At 36.1% G+C, this 16768-nt stretch overlaps 1 protein-coding gene across 4 annotated transcripts in view; it reads left to right on the forward strand.

The window, feature by feature from the left end:
* LOC131036328 (uncharacterized) overlaps positions 1–16768 on the forward strand; it is a 188490-nt gene that overhangs the window by 120346 nt on the left and 51376 nt on the right. For 2 of the 4 annotated variants that reach the window (XM_057968181.2, XM_057968180.2), the window contains exons 6-7: positions 1999–2201; positions 2394–2514. In XM_057968181.2, the coding sequence (XP_057824164.2) occupies positions 1999–2201; positions 2394–2514 (324 nt within the window). Of the gene's footprint in view, positions 1–1993; positions 2202–2393; positions 2515–16768 lie in introns of those variants that run through there. The other 2 variants (XM_059209409.1, XM_057968183.2) reach the window with 2 other exon arrangements.

Consider the following 16768-nt stretch of genomic DNA (forward strand, 5'->3'; position numbering starts at 1 on the left):
GTAAAGACATTCTCAAGCGTTCGACTATTGAATTTTCCAGCCTGTTTATGCATTTGGAAAGCTCTTGTGTAAACTCCATTCTCATCCTCCATTCGAACGTTAGAGGGCTGAATTTCCCAAAACATGGGGACAATTGGAGCCCTAGTTTGAATAATGAGAAGGAGCTCATCCAAATACCATTCAGATTGAGCATATTTGGAAGAACTACGTATTGCTGATGTTATAGCTTGGGGTGTGTATAGTCTTGGACGTATAGAACATTTGTCCAAAAACACTTTGAATCCTCTATTCTCAAGATTATGATATGCGAAACTGGCAAGGGATTCATGAAATCCCCATTCTCGCTCCCCTATAAATGGCCCTTAATACCTATCTCGATGTCCTTTAAGCCTATCTCGCATCCCCGTTTAGCTGTTAGCCATGACAAAGAGGGACAAGCATGCATTTATGTGCTTCTCGAAGAGCTCGGCTACTTTTATTTTCGACCAAGATTAATGTTATTTTAATATAGTTTTAGTTATTAATATTAAATAGAATAGATTTATTTATTGTTTTATAATTATAATTTATATTAAATTTTTATTAAAAAGTTAATATTTAATATATTTTATTTATTATTGTTTTAATTTATTTTTAATCTGTTTATAAAATGCTTTCAAATCTAGTTTGCAATCTTAAACTATTTTGATAAAATATTAGATATATTATTTACATTTAAAAAAAATTATATAAGGCGAATTTAATGTCGATTTTTTTTTCTGAGTTTTTTGCCTTTGCCGAATTTCATCCGTATCTTATGGTTACCGAACTCGAATTCGAATTTGAACGCGGTGACTTAGCTCAGAACCCTTCGCGTGGAGAAAAAGTCCCAAAAAAAACAAATATTGCGTGGAATTTACGCCATCACGATTTTTCCGAGGTCGCGAGTCATAGGAAAAAGCGGGCAAAAAAAAACTAGGCCGTGACGAAATAATACACGAAACCCTCGCACTCAAATGAAATCTGCCCAGTAATAAAACGACCAAAATCCGCCCACGAACTGCTTGACAAAACAAAAACTCATGCAGCAGGAACCCACAGGTCCACGGAAAAGGAGCTAGACGTGCCAAAAACAGCCCACGATTGCAGACTAAACCCAGATCGCGCACAGCAGAAACCCCCCAAAAAAATCACGAAATTTGACCCATGAAAATCTGCCTCTAAAAAGAACTTCCAATTACATCTTAAGAAAAAGCCCATGAACCACCAACGATTTTTCAAAAAAAGCGATTAAAAAAATTCTGGAAAAAAGTTCTAGAAAGGGTTCTACAAATTTTAAAAAAATTTGCCGAATTCTAAAAAATCCTATCGACCCGCTTTGATACCATGAAAAATAGTTGAATGATTATATTTACAAATATACAACATATATATAGAGGTTTACAAGATGATGTTCTATAAAAATAACAAACCGTTTAAGTGAAACTAAAAAGCTTACAAAGTAAGACAACTAAAAAGCTAACTCTGTCTTCTAATAAAAGAAGTAGTAGTTAAACTTAATTAAACAAACTAAAAGAATTAAATGACGAACTAAATGACTATTAATAGAACAACTAAAAAGGTAACTGACTAAAACAATTAATTATTCTAATAATTATTGGAAGAAATTTGTAGACATTAGAATATATGAAGCTTGACATAATCTGTTCTTGCCATATACTCAAACAACGTAACTAGTAACCTTAATATTTGGGGTAGTACTCTTACCACATCTGTTTAATCCCTAACATCTCTGTATAATACTCTAGAATTTGGTGTTGAGAATCATCTTTCAGTGCAGGAGACAATTACAACTCCACTTTATTTGAATTTCGCCAGCTTAGTTCCACCTTTTGCATTTTTCCGATTTAAGCAGAAACTTTATTTCCCAATATCATTTAAAAAATCAATTTTTTTTTGTTTTTTGTGAAAATTAAAATCCTAATTATTTTAGGTTAACATGTATACTGTACAGTGCAGGTGACAAATTATATCTTACAGACTATGGATACTGGAAATTCTGTACTGCGTAAGTCTTGCTTACAGAGTGCTATGGCAGCATTAAGGGAGATGGTACGCATCTTTCCAATGGTTGCTTTGAACCAAAGTTCTACAAGGTTAGCTGCTGGTGATGCGGTTGGAGATATTCGCACCCTTTCCATTCAAATTTATGACTTGCAGAGGTAAGTTTGATACCATTTAGGTAAGATTATCTGGGTCTAAAGGTGACCTAGTTTTTTGATGAAGAATTTGGAGATAACTGGATTTTCTTCCTTCCAATTATTTGCTAGAAATTGAAGTAAATCTCATTGCTATAGCCTCACCACAATTCTCCTGTCCATCGGAATATTAACTTGTTTTTTTGTTTATTATAGTGTAACAAAACTGAAGGTTCTTGATGCAAGTGGACCACCAGGTCTTCCAACTTTACTAGCAGGAAACACAGCTTTAAGTACTGGAGGAATTTCAGCATTAAGCTTTTCCCCAGATGGAGAGGTATGGAGCTTAAGTCATTTACGAAAAAATGCTTACAGACTCATTTCATGCAAGAAAGATGAGTAAGGCATTGCAAATAAGCTTATATTTTTTGTGTGTCTGAGATAATAATCAGTGACTCAGAGATAATTTTGATAGTCAAAAACTTGTTTATGATTCCTTTGCTTGTATGTTAACTGTTTTGATAATTTTTTTTGTCAGAATCACTGTCTTTTGACAGAAAATTGATTGCAATAAGGCTCTTGGGTTTCAAAATCCATATAGAAGGATATAGTTTCTTAATGACATGAGTAAATTCAATTTCTATAGTTTATAAATGGCATACACACATTTAATAACTTAGCAGTCTGTGTTTGGTGGCGTCTATTGTTGGTTGAATTTGGTCCCTGTGCAGGTATGGTGTTCGCGGGCCTTTTGGCCTCTTTTGTGTTCTTGGGTGCGCTCTTGATGACTTGTTCTGGTTCTTTGTGTCCTCGATGCGGTTTGGCATCCTTGGATTTTTTTCTTTGTTTTGGTTCCTGGACTCAAACCAGGTTATATATAGCAAAAGAACTTACACTTGGGAGGTATGTTCATTTATCTGTCTTTTATTGTGAACCCTGTCTCCCAATCATGTGTTTGCAAGGAATATGCACCATCTTGTTTCTTGGAGCACCAAGGTGCCTTCAGATAGCCTTTAAGGATACCCCTTATGAAATGTGCCTAATTGGTGCAATTATCAGCCACAAAAGTCATAATAGGTCAAAGGATTTCGGCCTTAGTTTGGAAATGCATTGGCTGTGTTCATATTGAGAGCATTCAAACTATCACTCTTCAATGTACGATTCCTTGCAAACAGAGGGTCTTACAATGAATTGTTAAATCCAGGTTTTCCTTCCATCCACATTTCTCTAAGAGTATCTTATGGCATACTTTCTATCTTCACCAACACTAATCCCTAGGTGATTGTGCAACATACCTGTTAGTATTCAGATCACGGTAAGCAGATTCTTCACTCAGAAGATTAAATCCTAAAACGAGGCAGATTAAACACAAAAAATTAAATCAAAACAATAGTCTCTGAATATGCTAACATAGAAACACATGGTATTGAAGCCTCAACCCTGCAACTCTCTTCTCATTGAATCTGAAAAAAAAAATGCACTGAACTGCAATTTTATAAAAGAGACTTGTGGGCTTAGTGGTTCCTTCTGTTCACCTTCCATATGGATCATAATTAAAATTGGGATATGTGACCTTTAAATAGACAAGTGCACTAAGAATGTAACTAAGATACACTAGATGAGTTGTCAAGAAAATCTTCAAGTTAAGTTTACAACTCACTGGAGTGACACTCAGATTCACTAATCAATCAACTAGTTTGACTAGTCAATCAAATACTAACTCCCAATCAAATTTGTTGAGACTAAGTTGCATCCACAAATCCAACATTTTTCAAATGGTTAACTAGGTGCTAAACTCAAGCAAGGCTTCTTACATACCTGGGCCTTATATCCTATATAACTAGCTGATCTTTCTGCTGCACACAGATCCAAATGTGCTGCTGTCACTGTTGTGCCATCATGTGAGAACTTTAGCTGAGCAACTCAAGGTATAAACTCTAACAATAATACTTTGTTCTTCAGAGTCAATTGCCTCTTTCAACCCCAATGGGTATCAATGTTGTGGTTACTTTGAGACTATTTTGCTCTTTGAATTTTTTGACATATTCATTGATTGATTTCCTTACATTTATGTACTACTTGGATGCCCCTCCACACCTTGCACTCTAGAAGAAGAACGTTTGTATAGTTCTTAGAGAGGATGTTTGTTGGCAAAACATTCGGTTCACTTCATCTTCATAGCCATGCATCTCCTGATTGGCATCCCATCCTATATCAAGCATTTCTTACAGATTGTGGTTGGCACTATCATTTGACTTGACTATATCTAGCATTATGGGTTGTACAATAGAGAATAAATTTTGGCTAGTTGATGCTAAGTTCCCACTAGTTATGGGTTTAAACTGAACACTTTTTTCCAGGATGGTAATTCTGTTTTCTTTATTCCTCCAAGAATTAAAGAGTGGAAGGCACCTTATGTTTCATATTTTTCTGCCTATCCACTTTTTTCTACTATGGTGATTAGAGGTGCTTGGTCATTTTTTTTGAAGATGTTGTCATGCTTAGGTTTAGGCTTGAGATCCTTAGAGCTATCAGGGTGATTACCTCCTCCTTTGATCCAACTGCAAGCATTGGAGGCATCGAGTACCTTTACATTCTACCTATTCACATAGATGGGGGATAGATTAGTGAGGCAGTGCTCTTAGTTGCACACATTCACTATGTCTCCAAATATTGTCACTTTCACTTTAGGCACTATGGATCTGCTTTGTTTCAGTGTGAAGGGCCCACTTGTACTCAGGCCACAAGAGAACACACATTGCTATCTTTTGTTCCAGCTCCAAAGATTCATTAGCCTTTTGCATTAGGAAAGGTTCTACAGAGAGATTCCATAGACAGTGACTTGCTTCCCCCTTGGATTGTTTAGCTAGGTCCCCTTAGCCCTGGATACTTGGTAATGGGTGTTATAAGGTTCTTCATTGACCCTCTTGCGCAAGTGGATGATGATGTTGTTGATTGTTCAGACTTGAGTCTTGCTGCAAATAGTTATCCAGCTTTGTTCTTGTTTAGCTTTTTCTTCCATTTTATTGAAGAATCAGTTTCTTGAAAAAGTATTTGTCCTTTTATTTGGATCATATGATTTAGGGTTTAGAACAATTTAGGCTTACCCTCTTCTGTCACATTTTTCTAAGCCTCTTCTGTCACGTTTTTCTAAGCCTCTTCTGTCACATTTTTCTATTTAGTTATTTGTCATTGTTGGTGCCAAGAGTGCAGGAAAACTGAAAAAAAATTACATTGCAAATGCACTTATGAACATTATTAATTCTTTTATATGGGATTACAGATTATAATGATTACTGTAGATTTTAAATCCATTATTTTTCTTGTGAAATCAATAAACTAGCATTCCTGACATTCAAATTAACCCACTAATACTAACACAACATATTATTCACTAATCTAATATTAAAGTATCAAAAGCAATATAGAACAATAGGATATATTTGCAACCTATGTTCTAACACAAAAAATTAACACAATAACAAACATCTTTATATCACAAACTCTAGCAAACTCCCTTGACCCAAAGGGCTTAAATCGTTATGATCTAGAGCATCTGATAGCTGTTCTACAATTCTGTAAATCCTGGTCTTCTGCATTGGTATTGGTTAACCTATGTCTCTAACCCTGATACAATCATGTTGAAGTATCATTCATTCAACATGCCTTTGACCATCTATACTTGCATGCATTGTAAACAGCATACACCTTACTTAGCCACAATGATCCTGGCTTGCTGATTGACATCATCGAATAACATCCTAAGATTATTTGACCCCTTTGTGCCCCATTCTTTTGTGAGCAACACTTGTCAACCTGTATCAATCACCATGAATGACTGATCATCAAAACCTCCCCTGCTAGCAGTTGTAAGGGAAAAAAATTATAGCATGCGACTGCATTCACTCCTCATCAGAGCTCAAGAACTGAACCAAAATAAAATGCTTGAACATTGGTGGAATGAATAAAATTACAAGAGAGTGCATTGGCAAGAGGTCTAGAGTTGATATTAGAGGTTGTGAAATTGGGAAAGGAAGTCATTGAATGGGACAAATGATGAGAAAGAATATAAATTATAAGGTGCGAAGTAGGCAGATCAAACTAAAAGAGACAAAAGTTGTTTCTAATAAAGCAACAAAATTTGAGATGGAGCTGATTGAATTTATGCACAGGGAAGTTGAGCTTGAAAAAAAGATGGCCAAATAATTGGAAAGATATGAGGGCAATATATGAGCTAGGTGACTTGGGTGTATTGCTTGTAGATGTCCATTCTAGCAGCTTTGGCAATGGTCTCCTTTGAAGGAAGGAGTGAAGGAGTATCCAAGGAATACATGAAAGGAGGTAGTTTGTCAATAGAGATGTTGATGGAAAGGAGTGAGCTAGTCTTAGAGTACCAACAATGCCATTGCTAAATTTGGCGTAATGAAGCAATCCTCTTAGAAGGATGAAGAGTTATGTATGGATATTTGTCACAACCGGAAGCAAGATCTTTAATGAGTCTAAGATTGTGCATGTAGAAAGTAAATTGGATGATAGTCTTGAAACATAGCAGCTACTCAGCAAATTCAGCCTAGACAATATTTCAAGGAACAGTTTGCTTGCATCTAATAATGTGCTGCAACATGAGAGTCTAAACCCTCTCAATAGAGGCCTAATGAATAGATCCCAAAGTAGGCCCCCAAACCTCAGTGTCACACATAATGGTAGGTTTAGCAATGGTATCAAAAAGATGTATCTTGGAAGTGGATTTGGAAACATTCACATTTTAACACAGAGAGGCATACCCCTTATGAAGGTGTCAATGTGAGGCAGGCTTCATCTTGAAGGAGAAATAAAAATTAGACCCTCAAATATGTGTAAGTAGATGTGATCTCCAAACTTTTCTGCTTGTAAAAGAAGTGGAATCTAGAAAGGTGTTTGGAGATGTTGAAAATAATGACCTTAGTTTTACTAAGGTTGACCACAAACTAATAAAGCTCACAAAAGCGAACAAGGGCATCAAGTTGCCAATGTAATCCTTTGGCAAAATGAGAAAGAACACCATAATAAAAAAAAGTAGTGTAATGTCGCCATTTTCAAGTTCTCTATCAATGTAGTTGTCATTAACGTTTAGGGTTTGTGTCAGCTTGATTGGAGAAGTATATCTATGTCGCCAGTGAGCTTAGAGGATTTATTGGTGTTGTCTGACACTTTCTAGATGGATTTCAAACAAATTGTCCTTACTTACTATTTGTAGTAAGTGTCAGTTTGGACACCGATTTGGCCTATTGGCAAAGTTGCTATTTCTAGATTGTCGGTGATTGTTTAGATTGATGATATCTTGGCAACATATGGTGTTTTGAGATATTATTTTAAATAACATTAAAATATTAATGTTAAATTAAATATTTAACTTTACGTTGTTTAATTTAATAAAGTGACTTAACCCATGCCTTTTGCTACCTAGAAACATAGTTTTTGAGGTACCCTTCCACCCATTTATTCACAATCTTTGTTTGTCCATCAGTCTATGGGTGCTAACTAGTACATGGAGTGAGCTCAATCCCACTCAACTTGAAAAGTTCCTACCAAAAGATGCCCAAGAACCTGCTATCCCTATTGCTAATAACTAGTACATGGAGTGAGCTCAGTCCCACTTAACTTGAAAAGTTCCTACCAAAAGATGCTTAAGAACCTGCTATCCCTATTGCTAACGATGTTATTAGGCATCCCATGCAACCTGAATATCTCCTTGAGAAATAGTTCTGCTACTTGAGCTACTATATAGGTGGTTGAGATGGCAAAGAAATGTGCAAACTTAGTTAAGCTGTCCACCATCACATAAATACAGCTCTTCTTCTGGACCTTCAGTAGCCCTATAATGAAGTCAATAGAGATCGATTAGGCTTCTAGTTGGGAATGGGTAGAGGCTGAAGTGAACCAGCTGGATAGGTGTGCTCATTCTTATTCTACTGGCAAACAAGACACTCCTTGACATACTTAAGGACTTCATTCTTAAGCCCTTTCCAAGTGAACCTCTCATTAATTTGCCTGTATGTCTTGAAAAACCTCAGTTGTCCAGCCATGGGTACATCATGGAAAGTTCTCAATATCTTCTCCTTCATTTGAGAAGAAGGCAACAAGAAGATTTTGTCCTTGTAGATGATCAAATCATTAACCACAGTGTATCTATCATCATGCGCTAATCTGCTTACAACTCTTGCAGCCCACAGATCCTTAGCATATTTTGCTGCAATCAACTCCCTCTAATCAGTAGATACCTCAACCAGAGAACATAAATGTGGTCTCCTTGAGAGTGCATCAGCAACAATGTTCTTCCCTTTGACATTGTTCAATGTCAAAGTCATATGCCTGCAACTTACTGACCCCCTTCTGCTGTCTATCATTAAGGTCCTTCTGATTCATGAAATATTTAATGCTATTATGACCTATTTTAATCACAAATCTGCTCCCAACTAAGTATGATCTGAATTTGGCCAAGGCATGCATAATGGCCAACATCTCTCTGTCATAGATAGAGTAACTTTTCTCTACTCCTCTCAACTTCCTACTCTCAAATGCTATCAAGCGTTTGTCCTGCATCAACACTGCACCAATTCCTTCTCCTGACGCATCACACTCCAACATAAAAGAGTTTGGAAAAATCTGGAAGGGCTAGCACTGGACAAGATGACGTCACTTGCTTGAAGTGCTCAAAACACTTGTTTGTCCTATCTGACCATTGGAAAGCCCCTTTCTTTGTCAAGTCTATGAGTGGAGCTGCTATTTGTGAAAATCCTTTGACGAGCCTCCTATAGAAACCAAAAAGCCCAAAGAATCCCTTAAGCTATGTGAGATTGGTAGGAGTGGGCCATTTAATTATTGCCCTGATCTTCTCAAGATCCACTCTCACTCCCTCTACACTGATGATGTGACCCAAATAAAGAAGCTCAGTCATCCCAAAGTCACACTTGGACAACTTGGCATAAAGATACTCACTCTCTAGGATGCTCAAAACCTCCTCCAAATGCTACATGTGCTCCTCCCAAGTCTTGCTAAAAATCAACATATCATCAAAGAATTTCAATACAATTTTTCTCAATTGTCTCCTGAAGATCTGATTCATGCAACTCTGGAAAGTAGCAGGTGCATTGGTTAACCCAAATGGCATCATTAGAAACTCAAAGTGACCATAGTGACATCTGAAAGTAGTCTTCTCAATATCCTTTGCTCGCATTCGTATCTGGTGGTACCTGTTGTGACCTAATTCACACATCGCCCCACCGCAGATGGGGACCCCCAGTTTTTCGCTTTTTAGGGTTTTGTCCTAGCTCTACAGTTTCATAAGTCCATTTTCTGAGAGAGTTTTGAGTTTGAGTTTTTGAGGTCATCCGGAGCCAAGTTGAGAAATCATGTTCATAATCATGTATGCGTGGTGTCAAAGTGCTTAGAGGGTATGAAGGACAAGGATTGCAATTGCTTTGGGTCATTTTTGACAACTTTCTATTTTTAGGAATTTATGCTTTTTTGCTTTTTTTTTGCTTTTTTGAAAGTGGAATCTGGGTTTTGTTGCTCAGGTCATTTATCTCTGCCCATGTTGTCAGAATTTGAAAATCTTGTCTTTAGGTATAAAAAGTAGGGCTTCAAAATTTTTGCTTTTTTTTGAGAAAAGGGTTTTGTTCTTTTGGCCATATTATCAGTGCCCATGTCTTCAGATTAGAGAAATTTTGCTTCTGAGTATAAAAAGCAAGGGTTTGTTTTTTGCTTTTTTTTTGAGATTAGGGTTTTGATCTTCATTGCAAATTATTACTACCCATGTTCTCAGAATTGAAAAATTGTCTTTAAGGGTAAAAAGCAAAATGCAAACCCTAATTAGGGTTTTGTTCCGAAAGATCAGCCATATGATCAGTGCCCATGTTCTCAAATTTCGAAAATTAGGTCTCCAAGTGTAAAAAAGAAAGAGGAAACCCTAATTGGGGTTTCGTTCCAGATGAACTGCTGATCAAGTATAAAGGTAACAATGGGAGATGGCATATTGAAAATTTCGTCTAAGTTGAAGAAATGAAAATGGCAGATGATCAGTCAAGTCCGCACAAGAATGTCAAGCATGGAAGATGTCTAAGCATGATCAAGGTTCGCAAGGCATAAGGAAGTTGTCCAAGTGAAAATGTCCGACACTTGATAAACTTTTACCAAGGGTTAACGAACTCATGGCAGTGGTGAATCAAACTCCTACCAGAGGTTAAGCTCATTCACACACAAGGATGTCTGATAGTCTTCAAGGTTCACCTCATGATCAAGCAAAAATGTCCGACACTTGATAAACTCCTATCATCAGTTAACCAACTCATGACAAGAGTTAGTCAAACTCCTACTCAAGGTTAAGCAAGCAAAATCAAGTTGAAAATAAACTAAGGCATGAAAGTGTGAAGCAAGTTGGGAAGATGATTGTCCAAGTTCGCTCAAGGCATCAAGACATAAAGACATGGCAAAGCCTTTGCCAACTCTGCCCTATCTTGTCTAGGCAAACATGGTAAGAGTTATGCCAACTCCGCCTTGTCTAAGGCTCATCCAAGTCCACCGAGAAGCCTTCCAAGTTGGCAATGACATGTTTAAAGCAAATTGGTGACATGGCACTCAAGAATTCGATTGGCACAAAGTTAAAAGAAAGTGGACATGTCTAAAAAACTTTCTAAGTTGGAATAAAACATGATGACATGGCACTTAAAAAGGAAAGGATAGCAAATTGAATAAAGCCAAGCAAAGTTCGCATTCTAGAAGAAAGCAAATCAAGCTTTTTTAAAGTTCACATTCTAGAAGAAAACAAATAAAGCCTTCCAATTTCCCTCAAATTGAATAAAGCCAAAGCAAGACTTCATAAAGCTGCAAGTTCGCCCTCTAGAAGAAAGCATAGAGCATGGAAGCTTCTAAGACACCAAGGAGGTATAAAACATGGTTTCACTTCATCAAAGTTCTATCAAATTGGCAAGGCTTCTTTATTGCCAAAGGAGAAATCAAGCAAGCAAGCTTGGAAGAAATCAAAGCCAAACAAAGCTGTCTAACTACTGTCCAAGTCCGCCATGAACAGAAATCAAAGCAAGTTAAGGTTAAAAGATTGAAGATTCACTGAGCACACAGAGAAATGAAAGGCAATCAAACATCAAACTCCGCCTAAGGTATATCAAGGTTGCCACAAGACTCTCCAACTCCGCCCTATCCAAGGAAGTTCCAAGTTTGCTCAAAACATGAAGCATAAAACTTGTCCAAACAGCTTCATACTTCGCCCTCAAGAAGAAATGAAGAAAGTTGGCATAACACCTCCAAACCTGCCTACCAAAGAAACCTCAAACTCTGCTCTCTAGAAGAAAGCACAAACACTTGGAAAAGAAATAAAACTTGGCCTATGGAGATCAGAATTTGCCTAAGGCTGATAAAGCATCATGAAAGCGTGATAAGAGCATAAAGAGAAGCATGATAAAACTTGATCAGAATATGGTGGTCAGACTTTCAAATCAGATCCATGAAGACAGAGATAGCAAGATTCGCATGGAGAAAAGAAATAAAGCAAAAACTAATTGTCCAAACTCCTTCCAACCCTGCCAAGCACAATGAAAGACATGGAAAGAATAAATGAAGCTTGCCAAGGCATGGTAAGAAAGAATCCAAGTCCACCTTGGGACAGGGTGATCCAAGCCCGCCATGGAGAAGGTTGAACAAATTTGTCATAGAAAACATGGATAAAGAAAACACAAGGTGGTAATCAAACCTTCCTAGAAGACATGTTAAAATCTGCCAAGCACACGAAGAATGATGTCCAAACAGAAGCAAACTCCGATCTGCAGTTAATGAAGATGGTATGAGTCAATCAAACTCCTAGCTAGGGTTTAAGACAGCAACTTGATTAAAGGCATAAGGACGAGTTTGATCAAAACACAAGTTACACACATGTATAAAGAAACTTGTCCAAGCTTCTTACTTTCTTTGGCAGATTTAACATAAATTGACAAGAGGCCTAAAATTTACTCATTGATCAAGCATGAAGACAATCAAGCTGAGATGCCAAGATAAAAATATAAGTTGGCAAGTAAAACCCAAGGTATCCATAATCAAGACATAAGACAGAAAATTGAAGCAAACCCTCGTCCAAGCATCATGAAAATTTGATCAGACTTGGACATTCCAAAATATCCAGGCATAAATGGAATATGTGAAGATGCTTGACCAGAGACCTAAAATTGATCCATTAATCAGATATGAGGGCAATTAATTTGCCATGCCATGAAGAAAGACAACTTTTGACAAATCCACATGAAATCAGACCAGCAAGTTGGAAAATAAATTTGGCATGAAATAAATTAAAATTATTTTCCAAAATTAAAAATTATTTTCATGAAAACAATTTTCAACACTCGGAATTTTTTTTTATTAAATTCAAGAATTTTGGAAGATTCTAGAAGATTCTTTGCTTTTTGGCAAAGGATGGAATTTTGAGAGGAAAATAAAAACTTTCCATTTTAGAAAGATTAAAACAAAAAAAACACAAAAAAATAATAAAATAATTAAAAAACAAAAAAAAAACGAAAATAGAACTTCTAAGTTTAAGAACCCTAGACTATATATTTTCAACCAATTCATTTCACAATTCATTACTCAGGTTGAGAATTTCGAGAACATTGAAGAGAAGTTTTCTCTCAAAATTTGTGAATTTTGAATTTTTGAAGAGAAATTTTCTAGAATAAAATTCTTCCAAGTGTTGAAATTAAGAAAATAGGTGCTTTTTTTAGATTTTAAGACAAAATTTCAGAGTTGAAGGTAAATTTTAGTCATTCAAAGTTTCAATCCGACTAAATTTTCTTACCTTTCTGTCTTATTTCTCTCAATTTTATCGATTTCTTGGCCAAACCCTTCACTTTCAGTCTGCTTTTTGGCAGAAACTTAACCTTTTATATTTAACAGGCTGAAAGTGAAATTTTCAGAAAAGAGGATTAAAAATCAGAATTAAAATCTGAAAATAACATTAAGTTGTTGGTTGAAAATTTTGTACACCTGGGTGATGTACAAAATTGTGGTTTCAGCCATAGTTTAAAAACTCGTGGACTCGCCACGTACTCACGAGTCCATGGGAGCCACAAGTCGACTTGCCAAGGACTCGCGAGGTGAGTCCATTTGAAAGAATCACGAGTCTTTTGCACGGACTTGCGAGTCTTTCAGATGGACTCGCGCGACCTAGAAAAACCATCAAGCAAGCTTTAAAATGAGTTTTTTTCGTTTTTTTTTACCTTCATTTGGCGTAACTCCCCCCCTTTTTGACTTTTTTTGCCTTCATTTGGCACTGCCCCCAAACCCCCGTCAAAAAATATAGGGGGAAACTGCGCTGATGGAAGTAGGGAAAATTTAACCTCCGAGTCTGATTAGGCTCCATATAACAACATAATTAGCATTGAAGAAATCTTGGTATTATACATTTTAGAGTTGAAAGTTTGAAACTATCAGTATAAATGATGAAATTTCAAATATTGCGCGTTTGTTGATCATATGGCATGTGTAATGTTTCAATTATGGCTCTTATGTTCTCTAAATGCATTAATTTCTTTATGTTTTTTTGTAAAACTACGTTTTTTTTTTGCTGAGTCCTTGCCGAGTCTTTCACGAGTCCAAGTCCGAGTCCAAATTTTTGGTTTGCCAAGTCCGAGTTTTTCAACTATGGTTTCAGCCATAGTGTGTGAGTATGATACTCTTCTAATTTAGGGAAGGCTCCCCCTATCTACAAACTAAACTAATCTAATATGGGTGGGACAACAATCTTTCTTCTTCTTTCAAGAAAAACTATACTCTTTTCTCTTCACAAAAAAGTAATAGCAATTGGAAATAAATAATAGCAAATACATAAATGAGACTTTTTTAGGCTTTTTGGAACATAAAGGGAAGCAAAGTTTCCATGAAGGCACAAAGACCTCCGTCACTTCCCCGGGACGGGAAAACAGAAAGAAAGCTCAAAGTCTTCAACTATCTATTCCCCTATCAACCTTTTTAGATGATTTTCTGCTAACTAAGCACAATATGTAGCAATTCAAAGTCTAACTACATGATGCACTTCACCTTACATGCACAAGTCTTAAAAATAGAAGCAACACAAAGTCTACAAGCTATCTTCTCACTTTAGCTTTCCACACTAGTTTCAAATATGATAAGCAGCTCAAAGTCTGCAAGACCAAATCTGAAAACCAAACATATAACTCTAAATACAATTAGCAGCTCAAAGTCTGCAAGATTGAATTTAAATCCCTCTTTCACAATAGAGCAAAACTCACAGTCAACTCCAGAAAATGTCGTCACATAACAACTTGAATTGACACAAAGTGTTAACGCAACTTGCCTCTTTTATTGAAAGAAATCTGACTTACATCTAAGCTCAAAGTCTTAGAGTGCACATACAAACTGACAGAATTTTGTTGCATTGCCAAAAGATAAAAATTACAATAGACCCCCTCAAGTATTTATAGGAGAGGAGCCTTGAGAAAAAGGTGGGAGGATCCTAACTAACTTGAGAAATTCTCTCAACCACCAAGACTTATTCAACAACTAACTATGACTTATTCCAACTACAATCCTAATTGAACTGAACTTGTAGTTGCTTTACATGTAATTAAAAAAGTGCAAGTGATGAGTTAACTTGCAATTACAAAGTTATTTTTACATGTAGCTTGTCAAAACAAAATTACAAATGCATAATTAAAACTATTCATTGTCCAAAAACATGACTCTAATTGCATCATCCTTTGTCTGTGATGATCTTTATGCCGCTTGAGGATGCTAGAACTTGAAGTATTCTAGATCAGTGAAGACATCTTGAACCGGAACAGGAATTTGCATCCTTAATGATCTTTGTGTCCTTGGCCAACGAACTTCAACCTTATCTTCTTGCTTGGGGTTGTACTTGCTTTTCAGGAGGGAAAGGGCTGCCTTCCTTTTTTCATGTCATGACCATCTCTGTCTTGAAAGCATTCTATGCTCTCAACCATGAATTGTTGTTGTATCTCCTCTTTGCATCATCCTCCAATCTTGAAATCTGCTTGCAAAATAAGGCCCATGCCTTAATCCATTGATTTGGTGGATCGTGTGTGCAAACCAGATTGACAAGGGAATTTCGGGTTCTGGAAGCTGCATTACATGTGTGGGAAAAACAAGAGCATTAACTTTCAATTGTGGAAAACAAATGTGCAACTTCATAAGTGTAATGGGTAAACACAAGTTTGCACTTGTAATTGAACCTTTAAAACTCATTTTCAAATGTTTTTTGAGTGCCTTTTGGACCAATTTCGGGTTCTGGATGGCTAACTGCAAGTGAAGACTTTAAATGGGAAAAATGATTGAAGGTGTGAAATGAGTGGATGAAATGGTGGCAATGGTATGTACGGATGATGGAAATGAATATGAGCGAAAATGAAAAGATTTTGGGAAGATCATCTTTATGAAAATGGGAAGAACTTTCAACATGTAATTCGGTTCTAAAAACCTGATTTTGAAAGGATGAATATTTTCCCATTTAGAAATTTGGAGTTTCACCAAAAGATGGTTAAGATTTTCCAACCAAAGGGGAAGATCAACTATTTTTCATCTTACATGCAATCGGTTTTTTTAAATCCCGAATGCAAGTAAAGAGGGAAAATGGGAAAAGACAATGCAATTCACAAATTGCCTTGCAAACTTGGAACAAAAGGGAAAATCTCTCACAAAACTGATTTTAGGCAAAACCAACATATATACAAATTTACAAATTGACCAAGGAAAACCAAACAAACAAGAAATAAAAACAAAAAAGAAAGGAAAGAAACATACCTTGATCAATCAAAATGTCCTCCAAAATACAAGAAGCAATCCTTGAAATGGAAGATTGAAACTTTTAAATAGATACAAGGAGGAGATTCAAACCCTAGCCACTTTTTTCCAAAATACCATGTGCAGCAAAAACAACTATCAAAATGGCACAATAAATGGTCAAATCTCCATCCAAACCCCACACCTAGTTGAAGGAAGCAAAAACAACTTAGGAAAGAAAGGATTCGTGGCAAATTTCAAAGGCAAATTGTGGCTTTTCTCAAACACGTTTTTGCTATTAAAACACCATAAAACCAGCAACAATGTCTTCCAAATGGCGTGAAGAGAGTTTCAAAATGCATGAAATCAAAACGCCTTCCTCCTCCTTGAATTTCTCCATACAAGTTTTAAACAACTCAACAAAAGATTAGTAAAGGGAAAATAAAATTCCTTTTACAAGTCATAAAAACAATTTGTAATAGGGAAATAAAATCCCTATTACAACTAAAAGTGACTTTATAAAACTTGTAATGGAGGAGAAAAACCCCTACCATAACTTAAAATCACTTAAGTGGAACTTTTTAAATGAATTACAAGTTTTATTTAAACTTTATAATTTAAAGTTCACTTGTAATATGTCTAAAAAGTTCCTACAATGACTTAAAAAGCCAAAAAGCAACAAGGGGGAAATAAAAAGTAAGTTACAAGTTCTATTTTTCATAAAGTCCACTTGTAATTAACTGAAAATTTCTCTAGAACACTAAAACAAAGGGAAAATTAAAACTTGCAACTTA

Source organism: Cryptomeria japonica, chromosome 7 (assembly GCF_030272615.1).
Source record: "Cryptomeria japonica chromosome 7, Sugi_1.0, whole genome shotgun sequence".
Classification (NCBI taxonomy): Eukaryota; Viridiplantae; Streptophyta; class Pinopsida; order Cupressales; family Cupressaceae; genus Cryptomeria; species Cryptomeria japonica.